The sequence below is a fragment of the Nelumbo lutea genome, chromosome 1, assembly GCF_056320005.1.
Source record: "Nelumbo lutea isolate HS-2025 chromosome 1, American lotus-T2T, whole genome shotgun sequence".
Classification (NCBI taxonomy): domain Eukaryota; kingdom Viridiplantae; phylum Streptophyta; class Magnoliopsida; order Proteales; family Nelumbonaceae; genus Nelumbo; species Nelumbo lutea.
The window spans coordinates 7,569,753-7,587,645 of NC_142684.1; the positions used below are offsets into that span (position 1 = coordinate 7,569,753).

At 35.1% G+C, this 17,893-nt stretch overlaps 1 protein-coding gene across 7 annotated transcripts in view; it reads left to right on the top strand.

The window, feature by feature from the left end:
* Window positions 1-13,388, top strand: part of LOC148873380 (protein NLP9-like) — a 54,369-nt gene extending 40,981 nt beyond the window's left edge. For all 7 annotated transcript variants that reach the window (XM_088964297.1, XM_088964298.1, XM_088964299.1 and 4 more), the window contains 2 exons: window positions 6,771-6,894; window positions 11,885-13,388. In XM_088964297.1, coding sequence (XP_088820423.1) covers window positions 6,771-6,894; window positions 11,885-12,942 — 1,182 coding nt within the window. In that variant the 3' untranslated portion in view covers window positions 12,943-13,388. The remainder of the gene's footprint in view (window positions 1-6,770; window positions 6,895-11,884) is intronic.
* The last annotated feature ends 4,505 nt before the right edge of the window (window positions 13,389-17,893 follow it).

Below are 17,893 nucleotides of genomic sequence, written 5' to 3' on the forward strand. Positions count from 1 at the left end.
GTTCCCATCCTATATCCTTTAGTGATGAATGGCTTGCTTTCTCTTAAATCTTTTCGACTTGAATGGTTTGGATATGGATTCTCTTTAAATCTTTTGGACTTTTAGGAGACTGTATGTTCTTGAGAAGTTTATTTCAGAATTTTGCAATCAGTCAACTCTAATTAGTCTGTAGGCAATTCTGAAATATTAATTTTAGAATAATCATAAAAATATTAATTTTAGAATAATCATAAAAATATTAATTTTAGAATTTTACTATCAGCCCAATTAGTTTTACCTAGGCTGTATGTAACATCCATGGGTCTGACATCTAGCATTTTTTAGTTTAAAATCTCCAATGTCCGAGTCTTTCCTTCTATTGAATTTTCTGTCTTCTAATTTAGTTGGCATATGGGTTGTCCATGTGGTAGAGGAGTGTACTGTTATTACTGTAGTGGAATTTACCATAGGAAGTCAGCCCCCTAGCTATGTCCTATATGGAAAAAAAAGATCAAAGACAAAGTCTTGACCCAATGAAAGACCTTTATCACGACGTTTTTTATTAGAGCCTCATTAGTTTGATATTTTCCCATTCCTTTCTTCCTAAAAGAGTTCTCGTCTCCCTAAGATCTTTCCCCTACATTATGGGGGATTAAAGAACGTATCTTCAAACAATCTTCCCACGCTGTCCAGAGGGACCCATCTACAACCAAATAGTGAGAGGACATACTCTGAAATGCTAGAAGTATCAGGGCAGGAGATTAGTAAATGTTGAATAGTTTCACCACTTGTTTAATATTTATACAAGATACTTTCGTGAAATACTAATAACTAAGGTGCTGTTTGGTAACACTGAACTCTGAATTCTGAATAGCAAAAAAGTTCTAAGCAAAGTAGAAAGTAAAAGTTTGTTTTTTTGCTTCTTCTGATTACCAAATGTTGAGCATGTTATTCTGAGAACTTAAATCCTGAGTTCTGAAATTTGGTTACTTTATAATTTTGTCCCCAATGATGGATTTAGAAAATTTAAAAATAGATTAGATAATTGAAAATAGACCATAAATTAATTAAATAATTGAATAAAATAAAAAAGTCATTAAATAGATAAAAATAATAAATAATTAATTAGTTTAAATAAACATCTTTTATATAAAAAAATTATTTTATATGCATAAACTATTAATTTTTTACATAAAATTAATAACCTAATAAATAATTAATAAAAATTAAATAATTAATGATTAACTAATTATAAAATATTATTCAATAAAAAGGTACAAAATAAAAAATATTTAATTATATTTAATAAAATATTCATTAAATATAACTAATTAATTAATCTATAATTGACTAATTAGTGATTAATTAGTAATTATTATTAATTTGACATCGACAAACTATTAACAAAATGTTAATTAACAAGTAATAAAAGATAAAGTATATAAAAAACATAAAATTATTGACAAATTCAATAAATATTAAACAACTAATTATTTGAATAAAATGTTAATTATAAAATGTAAATAAATTATTATGTATTAAATAGAAAAATTAATAAGCTAATAAATATTAATAATAAATTATTAATTGATAAATATGAAAAGTGAACTAAATAAAATATTAAATATAAAAAAATAATAAAATTTTAATTGTTAATTACTTAATACGAATAAAATAGTATTAACATAATAAATAACTAATAAATTATGATAATGAAATATTCTAATTAATAATTAGTAGGAAATAATTCATAAAAAAAATAATTAGTAGGAAATAGTAATTAATTAATTATTTAATTGAGTACTAATTTGTTAATATTAATTAGCAATAAAATATGAGTTATTAATTAATTGGTAATAAAGCATTAGTAAAATAAGATATTAGTTAAAAGTAAATTATTTATTTAATTACGTAATTAATTAATGTAATATTAAATAAATATAAATTTTAATAATTCATGGTAATATTAATTAGTTAATTAATTCAAATATTAACTTCTGAATAAATTAATAAATATAAACATATTAAATAGAAATTAGGGTTATTGGTTAGCAGCAAAACAGTCACACAACTTCAGATATTAGTTGTAAGAGTTGCATTAAGAGATACCAAATGACTCCTAAGTCTCCTTTGTAAGGTTTCACAAGTGTTAATTTTTAGATGCACCACCTCCCTATGAAAAGTTCTAACCTTTGGTAGTATATGACCTTTCTAAATAGTGTTGACTGGAAACAGAATAGGAGGGTGTCAGTCGTGTGACATAGTAAGGTACCATGGATCTGAATAAAAGAAAGCATAGGTTAACAGATAATCAGAGTTAGGGATCCAAACTCTTTGATCAAGGTTATGGGGGCAGGGAAAAATACCATCAATATACTGGAGAAGATCCAAAGTAAGAACAGGATAAGGTGGCATTTGATTACACTTTTCAGACCTCTGAGGTCTGAAAGGGTTGCTTTTCAGATATTATGGACGTTTGGAATCCGGTCTAAATATGGGTCTGAAACTCCATTTCAGATCTGAAATCGAAAGAGGTTGGCCAGCCTCTTAACGCGGTCAGATGCATTTCAGACCGCGTTAAAAGACAAAAATAGGTCTCAACTTCGAACGTCCTCCCTTGCAGGTGCGATTCCGGGAAGAGCAAACTGGTGTTGCTGGGATCGACCGATAGAAGCAAACTGGCTGGAGCTACCGCCGTAGTTCCCCACAACCATCAGTTCGGTGATAAGAGGAAGAAGATGAACAACAAATCTGCGCGTTTTGAAGAAGAAGGGGAGAGAGGGAAAATAAAGAGTTTAGAGGGAGAATAACCGGAGAGAGGACGGGGGGAATACTGCCACCCCTGTTCGGCCTTCGCAATGAGAACGATGATCAATAGTGCCCAAAACCAATCCGCCTCAGCTTCAAACATCCTCCCTTGCCGGTGCGATTTCGGGAAGAGCAAACTGATGTTGCTGGGATCGGCCGATAGAAGTAAATTGGCTGGAACTACCGCCGCAGTTCCCTGCCACTCTCTATTCGGTGATAAAGAGGAAGAAGACGAACAACAGATCTGGGCGTTTGGAGGAAGAAGGGGAGAGAGAGAGCTTAGAGGGAAAATAACCAAAGAGAGGGGGGGAATAGGAATACCGCAACCCTTGTTTGGCCTTCGCAACAAGAACAATGATGAGCAGTGCCCAAAAGGCCAAAACCGATTAATTATTTTTTATTATTCATTCGTTATCTTTATTAACTTTAATTGTGCTATTTTATAATTATTATTTTTTAATTAGTAATTATTTTAAGTTTTATTTGTGTAAATTACTAATTATTAATTATCTTTATTACTTATTAATTATTTTTTTAGTTTTAATTGTGTTATTTTTTAATTATTAATTATTTTAAATTTTATTAAGTATTAATTACCTTAATATTTTTTATTAGTCATCAATTATTTTTAATAATTTTAAATGTATTATTTATTATTTATTAATTTATTATTTTTATTTGTATTATTTTGAATTTCATAAATTATTTAATATGAAATAGTACAAATTGAACTCAAAATTATCAGATAGTCTGTTTTAGGGGTAAAATAGTAAAATCATCGAATTTCAGATGCTGAATGGTTGATCCAACACAAACAACCTTATCTATTCAGAACATCTAAAAAGTAGAAAAGCATCATTGCTCTTTTCAGGTTTCAGACACTTTTAATATCTTTTTAACTGTTCAGATTTCAGATTTCAGATTTATCAAACGCCACCTAAGTGAAGAACAATTACTTAACCCTTCTTTAAAACAAAAATCCCAAGATAATCCTGATCAGAAAATGGACACGGATTAGAAAATGAGTTTTTCTTAGAAGTAGAGAGGGATTAAAGTGTTGGAAAATTTTCTTTTAATAGGGTGTGTCCCCACCACATGTCTTCTCAAATTCTTAATTTTTTTTCCCAGCAGAAGCCTCAAATCTTGTGTTGCCAAAAAACTCAGAATTGAGAGCAGTGATGGATTTCCAAGGTGATGCAAATATAGCTCTAGAAGCCAATTCAACCACCTAGTCATTTCTAGTTTCACCATGAATACTTCTAAACATGACATGCCACAGTTTGTCTATATCCTATTGAAAACACTACCACCATTTGCTGGAAATAGGGAGTTTCTAGAAGTCATTATATCCACTCTTAACCCTCTAAGAAGACAACTTTCAGCTCTAGCAATAAGATAGTAAAGTTCACTACTAATGTGAGGATAGCACATTATACATTTTGGATGTTTTCTTGCCTTTAATGACAGATGACATCATATGGAAGTGGGAGAAGTGGCTATTACATCTTCCAAAAAGGATGTGGCTCAAAAATCTTGGGTACAACCAAGAGTGGGGTTTCTTAAAACTTAATTTTGATGGAAGTATCTTGGGAAACCCAGGGCCATTAGGTATGGGAGGAGTGTTTAGAGATGCAGAGGGTCATTTGCTGGATTTGTTCTCTGAATCCATTGGCTTAAGAGTGGAGCTGATGGCTGTTATTCATGGAGTGCATTGAGCGAAGGAAATGCAGATAAGCAAACTAATTATTGAAGGTGACTCAGAAGTAGTAATTGGTTGGCTGTTGAACAGGGAGCAAATTTTATGTTGGTAAACAAATGAAGTCAAACAGTTTAAGTGGCTAACAAGGTCAATGCAAATCAAAATCCAATGGGTAAAACAGTTGGCCATCAGAATGACTGATGCTTTAGCCAAAAAAGAGGTAGAAAGGAACAAATTGTTTTGGGCCCAGTTGTAATATGAACATATATGGGGTTGGAGTATAATGTAAACCTTCAATGGCATATAAAAAATTGTAGATATCCTTTACTGTTTATATTAATAAAATTCAATGTTAGTTTCAAAAAATAAAATAAACTTCAATATCAATTATAAAAAAAAGCCTACTGCTAAACTGAAAAGGAAGGACAATAATGGATCCCCTTGCCTAAGGTCCCTCATAGTAGAGAAAAGTCTTTAGCGGAGCCATTGACTAGGAGAGAATAATGGCAGTCTAGGCAAAACTCTTTGCTTCGATTGTGGCAATTGGCATTTGGAGAGAAGAAATTAAACTGAAGGGATGAAGATTTTTGTCTGAAAATGGATCGAAGATCAGCAATTAAGAGAGGATTGTTATTAACTTGTCCTTTGTCTCTGAGAAACTTATGGAGGGAGATTTTTTTTCTCTCTCTGGTATACTCATAAAAAAGATAAATTTCTGGTACAGAGTATGGCTTACTTATCAATTTGGAGAAGATAAATGTTGCGCCATTTGGTTGTGTTTGCCTTATTTCTCTAATTGGATAGAAATTTCAGGTCTTTTCTCTTTTATCACCATAAATGAACTGATATATTTGTTTATCATTGTTGCAAGGACCATTCGTTTGCTATGCTTTTTTCTTCAGTGCAGGACATAGCTGAAGTTTTTGCCAAACTGTAACTTATCCTAATTATTAACAAAAGGACATGTATGCTATATAAATAGCACTTTTATAAAGAGAAACATACGTCTTATTGGAAACAACCACCATTACGTTTCATACTGCCACTATTCTGGTACATTACAAAAAGTGTTTTTTCTTAATCAGAAATTAATCGATTTAATTCAAACTTAGTACAAACATGTTGGAAGATACCAACAGTTGATGTTTTACAACAGAAATTACACTTTGGTCCAAAACAATTTCTGTCTGTTAACCCCCTGTTTAGCTAATGGATCTGCCATCCCATTTGCAGTCCTTCTAATCCAGTTGAATGTGATATCATTCTATCTCCCTATAAGCATGCCTGTAAGGTCCAAGGAGTTGGGTTGCTACATCTTGTCCAAGATATAACCAGCTTTAAATCCACTGCCACTTCCATCTATTGAAACCCAAATTGCTTTGCTAATCTTAATCCTTGCAGCAATGCCAAAAGTTCATCTCTCAGTGAGTCCCCAATTCCAAATGGTCCCAACTCCCGAGTACATAGCCACCACCTTACCTAAAGAATCTTTGAACACATCCCCTATGCCTGATGGACCTGGATTATCTTTAGAACTCCCATCAAAATTTAGCGTAGAGTCCTTGTTTTACAACAGAAATTACACTTTGGCTCAAAACAATTGATGTCTGTTAACCCCCTGTTTAGCTAATGAATCTGCCATTCCATTCACAGTCCTTCTAACCCAGTTTAATGTGATGTGATTCTATCACCCTAAAAGTTCAGCTCTCAATGAGTCCCCAATTCCAACTGGTCTTGAGTACATAGTCACCACCTTACCTAAAGAACCTTTCAACATCCCCCTCTAATGCCTGCTGGACCTGGATTACCCATAGAACTCCCATCAAAATTCAGCTTTATTCTATTATTTGCTGGTGATTTCCATTCCATGATCACCCTGTCTTTTACTTTAGATGAACATGTCACTTCAGCCCATGTTCTTATTATATCATCTACCGAAAATATTTGAAAGACTTCCAGTGTTTTTACCCAATTTGCAGCTTTAATCTTTATACTCTCCAGTATCCCTTCCTTGGACCTGTTTTTCTCATTTGAATGTTCTCTTGTTCCTTTCTTCCCATACAGTTCATACCACTGCTGCCCTAACTGCCCTCCACATGATTCTCCTTCTCTTCTTAGGCTTCCTTAGGAAACTTGGACTTAAGAGACTGGTGCATTACAAAGAGTTCATGTACAATTATCAGAAAAGTTCTTATCTGTCTTGCCATTGAGTTGATAATGTCCAACCATTGGTTTGAGATATCTGTATAGCTTTTTTTCTAAAAGTATTAACATTTTATTATAGGCATCAAATGACCCAAGGAAACAAGTGGAGAAAAAACGAAATACAGCAGAAAAGAATATTAGCTTAAGTGTTCTTCAGCAATACTTTTCTGGGAGCCTCAAGGATGCTGCCAAAAGCATTGGTGGTAAGAGTTCACCTTAATTGCATTGAACATTCTCATCTTTTCCAAAGCATTAAATTGATAGATGCAACCTAGGAGTTCTAACCTGCATCTATTGACTAACCAACAGATAATTTGCATCTTCTCTTTTGAAGGTAAAAGAGATGTTACTCAAAAAGCTCATAGTGTTGGTTAAAGCCTTCTCCCCTCTTTAGGGTGATTCCTGTTTATTATCTTTATTAACAAATATTAAGGGTCTGCCTTAGGGACATAAAGGGGTTGGAAAAGTGGCACTGTGTAGATTATCTTTATTGTCAGTCTGATTCTGTCCCTTTCCAACATATGCTGTATGCTTTTGTAGGGACTTAGTACAAGGAAGCACTGTGTAATACACAACCTCTAACCTGCATCCCATTGAATCAATAGTTTAAAACCTCTTGAATCTTTGCTATGGATTCCAATGAACTGATGGTTCATGCAACCTTACCGGTTGGTCAGATTTCATGCTGGAAGCAGATCAGGTCTGGAGGACCTAGTAGGCTGTGTATACCACTCTTGAATGAACATAATATAATGGTTTCATGTTCTGGTAAAGTAGGAGGCTTCCTTACATTAAGGGCCAGGGGAGGAGCTAGGAAATTTTTATGAGGGGGGGCCAAAACCTAAGGTAGATTGGGATGAGGGGGAGGAAGAATAAATATGGATGGTCACAGGGGGGAGCAACCCATTGGGGTGGGGAGTGGGGAGGGGAAATTTTATATAGAATAGTAGGGATTTTTGGGCCATAGGGGGGGCTATGGCTCCCCTGGGTTCCCCCCTGGCTCCGCCCCTGCATAAGGCCCTATGGTCAGGTGCAATATTCTGGTTTACATCAGCACTATATCCCACCTTGTATTGGTGGTTTCCACAACAAACATTATCTCTTGAAACTTATAATTTTTGTTATAGAACTTTCCCAAAAAGAAGGTATTTTTATTGACACCTGGCAAGTGCCTTGGGGTTTAAATTTACCCCATGAATAGAAGCTAGCATGATAAATATGTGGGGCCTTTTTGGTCTCTCAACTAGATGACCACATAGAAGATTCCTGGGTTTTAGAGAAGTCCACTAAATGACTGAACTGGTATACCCACATAATCATTTTAATTTTTCTATTTTTTTTCTTGCAAATTTATACACTGATAATTATCCACTATAAAATGCAAATCAAAGTGGTTGGGTTTCATATTCTAAAGACAGAGATTGGAAAAAGTTCTAAATAATAACATTTAATTTGCTATTTATTTTGAGGGTATGATTGTTAAATAAATTTACAAGGATAATTAATTATAACTACTAATAAATACGATGGTATTTAATATACTATTTACTGGTATCCAGGTGTTGCTTTACAACAGCCTAGATCTCTAAAAGGATATATATTTGATGTTTAATTTAAGCTTGTTGTTATGATGTTAGGTTGGAAAAAGAATAAACTGAAATATGTAAACTTGTGAATTTCAGTATTTCTAATTCTTTTGACATCAAACATTCATTTTCATACAGCAAGGGCAATTCAATAATAAACTTCCATACAAGATAGCATGGCACATTACGTAGCGATTCGTCAATGTTTTATATGAAACAGTAAAGCAAAAACATTCATTTTCATACAGCAAGGGCAATTCAATAATAAACTTCCATACAAGATAGCATGGCACATTACATAGTGATTCGTCAATGTTTTATATGAAACAGTAAAGCAATTGAGCAGTGTTTAAGAAGGTGCACATAGTCACTGTAAACCTAGGGTTTCACATGGTAGTACTTGAAGTAGAAAGACGAACAATTGTAGGAGGTGTATTTGAATGAATACCCCCACCTCCAGAAGGTAAGTTTTATTAATGGGACAATAATATGTATGATTACAAGAGTGCCCTTTGAGGCTATTTACATGTATAAGATAAGCTATAACAGGACTATATTAATACAGTAGAACAACAAAGAAGGAAACAAAATAATATACTAGAAAACAATACAAGACTGTCCACAGGTACATGGAGAGATGCACCTTGCCTGAACCCAGGCACAGTCTCTTTAAAGACACATGCCTAGCGCACCTTAAGCCTAAGCTCAGGTCTACACCCTTTTTAAATGTCTCTTTGTTATGTTTGTGATTTAATGTTTCTAACAATTTATCAACTTCTAAATTACCTTTCATTGCTGTTTGTGTACTAGTAATAGTCTGTTAACTATTAAAATAAACAAAAACAAAGACATTTTAATATCTGAAGCCTTAGTTCTTACAAATAGGAATTCAATAGCATAATTTCCACTAAAGAAGCAAAAATAATGCAGCTAGTATCTGATCCATAATCCTAAAATAGAATGAACTGCGACTAAAATGACAAAACCAATATAGACAAAAAAAATTTAGGTCGGGGGCTTGCTCTAAACCCCCACATAGACTTGTTTGGGCTTGCTTCAATGGACCTTTATGGAGGTGGAGGGCAGATCTCCTGGCATTAGGAGTGAAAGATGTTTAACATCACATTAGCTACTTGAAGTAAATAAGTAATGCAACTAGGAGATAAACTAATACATTGAAAGTTTCACATGCTTGAATTGTTGTGTACTTGAAGCACTTTGGTATGATCCATATGATCGACATATGTTTGCTCTCATTTCCACATTTTTATTTTGAATACATTTTGTGTATTCTTTTTGGTAATAAACAAAAAAGAAAATTTTCTTGATAAAAGAAACAGGAGTACATTGAGAGGGTGATGAGAAAATTCCAAAATCACCAAAAAGCATATACAAAGCAAAACAGAAAAGCTGAAAAGCACTGTTACACAAGAAAACAAGGAGAAACTAGATTAATTCAAGAAGGCTCCAAAAACCAGTGCCAAGGTCTTCCTTAGAAACTCCTTCGAATTCTGGAAGGATGAGAACCCAATCCATAATCCTTTTTCCACAAATTAGAGTTAATTTATCTCTTGAGCTGGCTTTGTTCTAAAAAATTCTTCTATTTCTTTTCTTCCACTCTTCCCAGAAAATAGCGAAAGGGATCCAGCTCCATACAATTTTTGCCTTGGCATTTCCTCTCATAGCAGGCCAACAAGCAAAGATGTCTCCTGAAGTGCAGTTCTTGGCTCCACCCATCTAGTCTTGAATAGGCCAAAGAAGTAGCCCCAAACAAATCTCGAATAGGGGCAGCCTACAAACAGGTGAAGAAGAGTCTCCTCTGCCTTCTCACAAAATAGCATCTTCCATCTAAGTGAACTCCTCTACTCTGGATATGGTCCAAAGTCAGAATGCTATCCAGCGCCACCAGCCAAGCAAAAGCTTCTACCCTTGGAGGAATGGGGTTTCCCCAAACCCCTTTTAACTCAGAGCTTTCTGATTCCTTCCTCAGTAGAGTCTTGTAAAAGGATTTGACAGAGAATACTCCATTTCTAGAATCTTTCCCCGATCACGAATCTTTCCTATCCACCTAAACTTCAGCTGGCTGTAGTTTTGATAGCAAAACTACACATTCCTGAATCTCCCTATCAAATAAAGCTCTTCTAAATTTTGGACACCAGGTTGCTCTACCTTGATCAATTTCAAAATTTTCTGAGATCAAACCATTCTTCTTACCCAATCTATAAAACCAAGGGCAGATATCACATAACTTTCCAATCCCTAACCAATCATCTTCCCAAAACTTGATTGTTTTTTTTTTTTTTGATGAATTTCCCAAAACTTGATTGTTGAGCAATCTTCAACCTTGAAGATACAAAATTCAGGAAGGCTGATTGAAAACACTTGATGCCCTTCCAAACACTCACTCCATAGGAAGATTTACTTCTTTGGAATTCCACAGCAATAACTCCATACTTGCATGAAACAACTCTTTTGCCACAATACCTCCCTCTCAACCACAAACCTCCAATGCGATTTTCCCAACAAAGCTTAACAGTTTCATCCTAATTCCCAAGCCTCCAGCTTTTTTATTTCCACACACGTTATCCCATTTTACCCAGTGATAGTTCTTTTCAATAAAGCTTTTTTAAAACATTTTATTTAAAAATTGAGGTTTCTTTTTTAATTATTACTGTTTTTTTTTTTAAATTTCCGAGTTCATTTCAGGTATTTACGCCTTGCTTCTGAAAGGTTTGTGCCTCACCTTTAACCCTGTGCACTATAAGAACCTTGCACTTGTTTTGCACATTGCACTTTTAAAACACTGCAATTGAGTACATGTGGAAAGCGGAAGTATGAATGTATCAATTACCAATTGCAAGGAGAGTTCAAAACAAGGGTGCTAAAGTGGGAAATCCTACCATGATGAACAAAGAAGGCAGGGTGCTAAAGTGGGAGATCCTGCCATGATGAATAAAGCTAGCTGCTTGCCTTAGAGGGGCAGGGTGTTCCTTAATCTCTGTATGTGTTGTACTCTGAGTTGCCAAGCCTTGGCAACAATGTCATTTGACCATACCTGATATGGTTCCATGTAATTTATTTTTCTATTTCTCTACACGATTTATATTCTTATATTATCATTTAGATGTTATGTTTACTATTTGGGCAAAACAGTTGTGAAGTCCTGTTGTACATTTTTATGATGTGAGGCAGTAGAGAAGGTGAAGCCCGGTATGGTTCCATTTTCCATGTAATTTTCCAAGTCAGTTGCAATTAGAAGTGGGTCAAGGTTCTGACATGGACCTGGCTGCTGCACATGTGGCTACTCCAGGTTACATCCTATAAGATGAACAATTTGATCTTCCTTGTCAGTGTTCTTGTGTTAGAGAACCTTCTGTTACTTAAAGTTTCAAATGTAGTAGGTGCATGACAGAGTACTGTGTGCCTATTATATATTGTTTTGTTCAAAGTCTATATAGGATATAGGGGGCTGTATTTGGCCTCAAGCCAAGTATATATTTGGTTTATTTTATCTCTCTTTGTTAACAATGATGTCATGTAGAAATTGTCTGACTACAATCAACTGATTTTGTTTGCATTATCTTTTCTATTTTTCCCCTTTTGGTAGTTTGCCCTACTACCTTGAAAAGGATTTGCAGGCAACATGGAATCTCTAGATGGCCATCTAGGAAGATAAACAAAGTGAACCGTTCATTAAGGAAAATACAGACTGTGATTGACTCAGTGCAAGGGGTACAAGGTGGATTGAAGTTTGATCCTATTACTGGGGAATTTGTGGCAGCAGCTCCAATCGTCCAAGATTTGGAGGCAAGAACCAACATGTTCTCTGCAAACAAAAATCTGGCTGCCAGAAACCCAGATCCAGCTTCCCAAGGTGTAGCATCGGCAGTCCCCATACTTCACACGAAGGGTGAGGGTACCACAGTGAAGTTGGAAGAAGATGATTGTTCTGGAAGTACACAAGGGGTCCCTGTAGGGAACATGCTTCTGCCTAATACATTTGAAGGAGAAAGAGAGAAATCTAACAACCCTTCAGTTGGTTTTAGTCATGATTCTAAATTTGCTACATTAGACTCTGGATTATTGCAGCCAGTGAGATGTAACAGATGGGACCCACACAAGGGCGGTTTGAGTTTAGAGAGTTCTGATTGCCATATCACATCACGAAGCTCTAGCTCTATGGCAGTAAATGATGATATGGATACTGGGATTGATGGTGATGCCCAGCCAAGTTCGTCAGGGATGACTGATTCATCGAATGGTTCAGGCTCAATGATGAATGGTAGTGCATCAAGCTCCCCAAGGTTCCTTGAACAAAAAAGTTCAAGAGTCAAAGCATGCAACAAAGACAGTGGATTAATAATAACAATTAAAGCCACTTACAAAGATGACACAGTGAGATTCAAGTTTGGACCTGGCATGGGTTGTTTCCAATTGATGGACGAAATTGCCAAGAGGTTCAAATTGCAGCCTGGGACATTCCAACTCAAGTACCTTGATGATGAGGCTGAGTGGGTTTTATTGATGAGTGACTCTGATTTGCAGGAATGCCTTGAGATTTTGGAGTCTATTGGGTCTCGTAGTGTTAAACTCATGGTTCGTGATCTGCCTTTGGGGACAGGCAGTTCTGATAGTAGCAATTGCTTATTCATAGGAAGCTTATGATGGCATGGAAATGGGTTAAAATTAGCTACATGAAAAATGTGGCTTGTAATTGAAGGGAATTTTTGGTCGGTCCTCTTTAGATGCCAGGAGAGAGACTTGGAGGTAGTGGGAATGATGGTGGTGATGGCCCTGATGGGCTCCATTCATGTTAATACTTGGTAGATACAAATATACATATTAGAAGTGGCTATAAGAGTTTGCTTTCCAAGAATTTCGAGTAGCTTTGCAGTGTAGAAGTTCCAATGTACAGTTGCTGAAAGCATGGAGCAGTTGAAGTTCTTAGATCCACAGGTTGTAAATGTTCTGATGTAATCCAATTTGGTTTTTCACGAATGTAGTACCCCTCCATGCATTCTTGGTGCTCCTGTTTGTATATATAGTTAAAGAATACACCTATTAAATTGTATGTACATCAATTTTGAATGAGCCAATACGTTTTTTTTTCATTGGGAATTTCAGGTTATGGTATAGAAAATATTGATTCTTCCTTTCTCAGTCACAACAAGGATCATGGGTGCATACAAATTGCATCTGATTCACAAAATAATCCCCCCGCCCCCACTTGAACTTCTACCCATTCCTTAACAAGGACAGAAGTCTTGGAATGACTTCTTGTCATGTGTTGAATGATTCACCCATTCAGTTATGGCTCCTTTTGTCTTTGCACTTGATTCACAGCAGAAAGCAAGAGCAAAGAAAGAACATGACAGTGGATCAGTGGATGGATGTTGATAGGGGGGAATCGGCCATCAATCAGGTCCCGACATGTGGCATCGACTGAAACAAGCTTGGCACCTTAGCCCTCGGCCAGCCATCACACAAACGGATGTGAGAAGGAATGGTAAAAGCTATCAAGTTACTGGGTACTTTACTGTCAAAAACTTTGTTTCCCTTGTACAGTGAAATCAATTCTCATCCGCCACCCAAACAATGAATGCCTTACGGGTTCCAATGTATGTATAGAAATTCAAATTCATATGCATTAGAATTTCCATGTGGATTCTAATTCACACAATCCAAAGAGACCCTTTGAAGAAAATAATTAACGTCGAAGGACTCAAACTTCAACGCAATTTCTTTATTCTGAAACTTTAGCAATTAAAGTAAGAATAGCAAAAGAGAATTAATATTAAACATAAAAGAATAGGAAAGAGAAACAAATTGGAAAAGATAGGATTTTTAGTGTTTAAATCCTTGGGTCAAATGGTCTGACTGTGTGGTTCGAATGAACGGTCTGTTCTAACTTAAAAAATAAAAAAACAGCAAAAAATCATTGTTTGGATTGATGATTTGACTGCCCGAGTCAGTGGGTTGCTGACCAAATCACCAATTTTTGACTAAAAAGCGATTTTAGGGTAAAATGAAACCGATTATCTAACCGTTCCTGAATTTTCCGATCTGACCATCCAATCCAATCCGGTTTTCAAAACCATGCTCTGTAGTTTGTTTCAAATCTAGTTCTAATTAACAAAGGTTCATATGTTTCACATATCATAACATTAATCTTTTGTTAGCTAATAAGGGTCATAGCTCAATTAAGTGGATTGTTAACTAATAAGCCAGAAGCCCTGCTGTGTGAAAGCCTCCAAAATGGGCACAACATTTCATTTTTTTTGAGATCCTAATACATTAAATTTAATTTTCCCATTTGTCCAACATGCATGAAGATCCCCAAATAGTTCACCTGATCCAAACTGTCCATTAGATTCCATAAAAAAGATAATGAAAACAGAACTATCCATTAGATAGGGAAAACACTCAGATTTTCCATATGTTCTATACAGAATCCATATCAGTCAAATTCCCACCCTGAATGTCTATTTCCTACTCGGATTGCACATATGAAAATGACTTATTCTAGGTCTAAAGCAATGCCTTTGATGCTGGAATTTTCTACATGAAAGGAGGAGCCTTTCCAGGCCCCTAACTGTATATATATCTTGCCACATGGAAGATGGCTTGCTTAGATTCTTCACTAATTAAACGACCTGACAAGAAGATGACTTCCCTCAAAAACTGTTTGTCTATGAATTTTAAGTCCTTAATCCATGTCCTTGAAAGGGTTTTATGCAACATGCATGACAACGAGAAATATATTGTGTAAACTTGCCACGTTGAAAAGGTTGTCTAGGAATTAAGACATGGATTTATGTCGGTGTCCTTAATGTTCATTCCTTTGTAATTTTGATATTTGTATTGCCATCAAGTGACAAGAAATGGAGATGTGATCCGTATTTCGTGTAATCAATTGCATTTCAGTGTTGTTAGACTCGGGCCAGACGGGCTGGTTGAACCGGTGATCTGGTATGCCTTTTGGGGTTGGTAGTTCACACAATTCTAATCTCGACTAATAGTAAAATGGTGGTGACCTGGCCCGGTTAGCTTTCGAGTTTTCTGTTTGGTCAGAATCTGCATGACAAACATTGGTTTATATAAAAACTAGAGAATGACCCTGTACTAAATAAGGGGTAATTAAATGCGTATAAAATTTAGTCTGAAGTTTACTATTTAGTTATCAAAATTTAAATAAAAAAAAAATTAATATGGGTCTTGCATTTTTGTAACTGACAATCTATTCTGACCTATTTTATTTAAAACCGACTATTAATTTATGTTTTTTTTTTAATTTGATTTAAGATATTAAATGCAATCTTATTGGTAAAAAAATATCCCACTTTATTTGGTATTTACTATTTATCTAATAAATCTATTTTGAGTTATTTATTTTTAAGAAGTTAAATTAGGTTGCTTTTTAAAAGTTAAATCAAGTTTGTAATTGATAAAGTATTTAAATCATTTAAAAACAAATGTGGGTTTATGGTAATCTTTTAATGGGTTCCACCATTTGTATTTAATAGACTATGCATAAACATGTGTTAAGCTAATAATTGTCTATTTAGAATGTTTAGTAATGCAATTGTCCACTTTTTGAATCATATTTCTTGAATTAATGGGATGCCATGTGTCTGAATGGTGGTAGTGGGTTGTGGGCTTTAGCAGCAAATTCTCAAAAAATGTCACATGTCTAGCTTTCCAGAAAAATGAAAAGGCTATTTGTCTGAATGGTGGTAGTGGGCTGTGAGCTTTAACAATAACTTCTCAGAAAATGTCATTGTGTCTGAATGGTGGGGGGTTGTAGCCTAAATACCTTCATTTAAATAATATATATATATATATATATATATATATATATATATATAATATATATAATAGATTTTAGGTCATTTACTAGAACACCACCTATAGTTTCATGGATTTACTAAAACCTACTTTGTAGTTTACATTTTACTAAAACACCCCATGTAGTTTGCAATCTATTTACATAATTGATTATTGACATTTCACTAAGAAGTGCTTGTTTTTCTATCTGAAAATAGTAACATGATCACCTAAACTGAATGGGAAATGTTCAAGGGCATGGGCTCATGAATGTTTATTTCAAAATTACCTTTAACAATTTTTTTTGTACAAAAAAAAAAAAAAAACAAAATTGACCAAATAGAGCCAAATAGAACAGTTGCTCATGTCTTACTATGGGCAAAATGGTACTTTCATTCTTATTTTCTTTTGACTAAATTTATTCAAATGGACATTAGGGTCAATACTTTCATTTTCCACTATAGGGTTGTTTTAGTAAAACGTAAACTACAAGATAGGTTTTAGTAAATCCATAAAATTATGAGGGTGTTTTAGTAAAACGTAAACTATAAGATAGGTTTTAGTAAATGACCCAAAATTTTATTTAACATAAGAGCTTAAGCCATAGGGCTTTTAGTTTAGACAAATGACTTCCCTATCTTCTAAAGAAAGAATATCCAAAAAGTGGTTCTTTCCAAAGTGAAAGTAGTTTAATGCATTATGAAAAGAAAAACTATTCACTTCAAACACGCCGCTACCTATAAAAGATTACCCACTCTAAATGATGTGGGACCCAAACTAACTTTTCTAATTCAATTCCCTAATTCAAATGAAATAGGTTATTAATTACAAGTTAAAAAATTAAATAGGAAATCCAAATAGGATTAATCTTAACCAAAATAATAAGCATAATTTCTCCTTAATTATATAGTATTAAGTGGCCACTACAATGCATATGATGGTGCGCTATTTGACAGCTCTTTGCTGGAGGACAGTTTGAACGTTGGGTTGATGAGATCGATAGGCCGAGCTGTAATAAGCATAATTTCTCCTTAATTATATAGTAGTAAGTGGCCACTACAATGCATATGATGGTGCACTATTTGACAGCTCTCTGCTAGAGGACAGTTTGAATGTTGGGTTGACGAGATCGGTAGACCGAGCTATAAGAAGGTAGTGTTAGAGTACGTGGGATGCTTTACTCGGAATGGACACTCCGATGCTTAAGTTAGCGATGGAAGTAAAAAGAAAGCAAAGAGCTTAGAATGTAATGAGCAAATTTAGTGCACAATCGTGCATACCTTCTATAAATGAAGGAAGTGCCTTTATATGGGCACCTAGTTGATGTAGCACATCCAAAATCTTTGGGGGAATGTGACTTATTAGCCAACCATAATCGGAGGTGGTTCTAATAGATAGTGATAAGGCTTATCTGATTATCTCCAAAGCGGATGACACAGAACTCAACTCTATCACTTAGGTGACGTAGTCCTGAAGGAATTAGAGATGATAAGTCATATATAGTGTAGGTCAGTCATCATGCCATGTTGGTTGCCACCTCCAATCTCGGTTAGGTTATTGGGCAATTCGTAGGGAGGTCAGTCTTCTTGCCGAGGTCTTTGGTTTGCTCCACTGAGGTGTGTACGCCATGTAGGACAACCCCCAAGGTACCTACTCTCCATGTCCTCCTTAGCCCTAGCTGAGGTGACGCAGGGCGTTTAAATCAGTCTCTCGAGGTGTCCAAAGTGTGTCTGAGGTGAGGCTGAGGTGATTCCGACTGGCCTGATGACATGGCACTGCTTATGTAATGGCT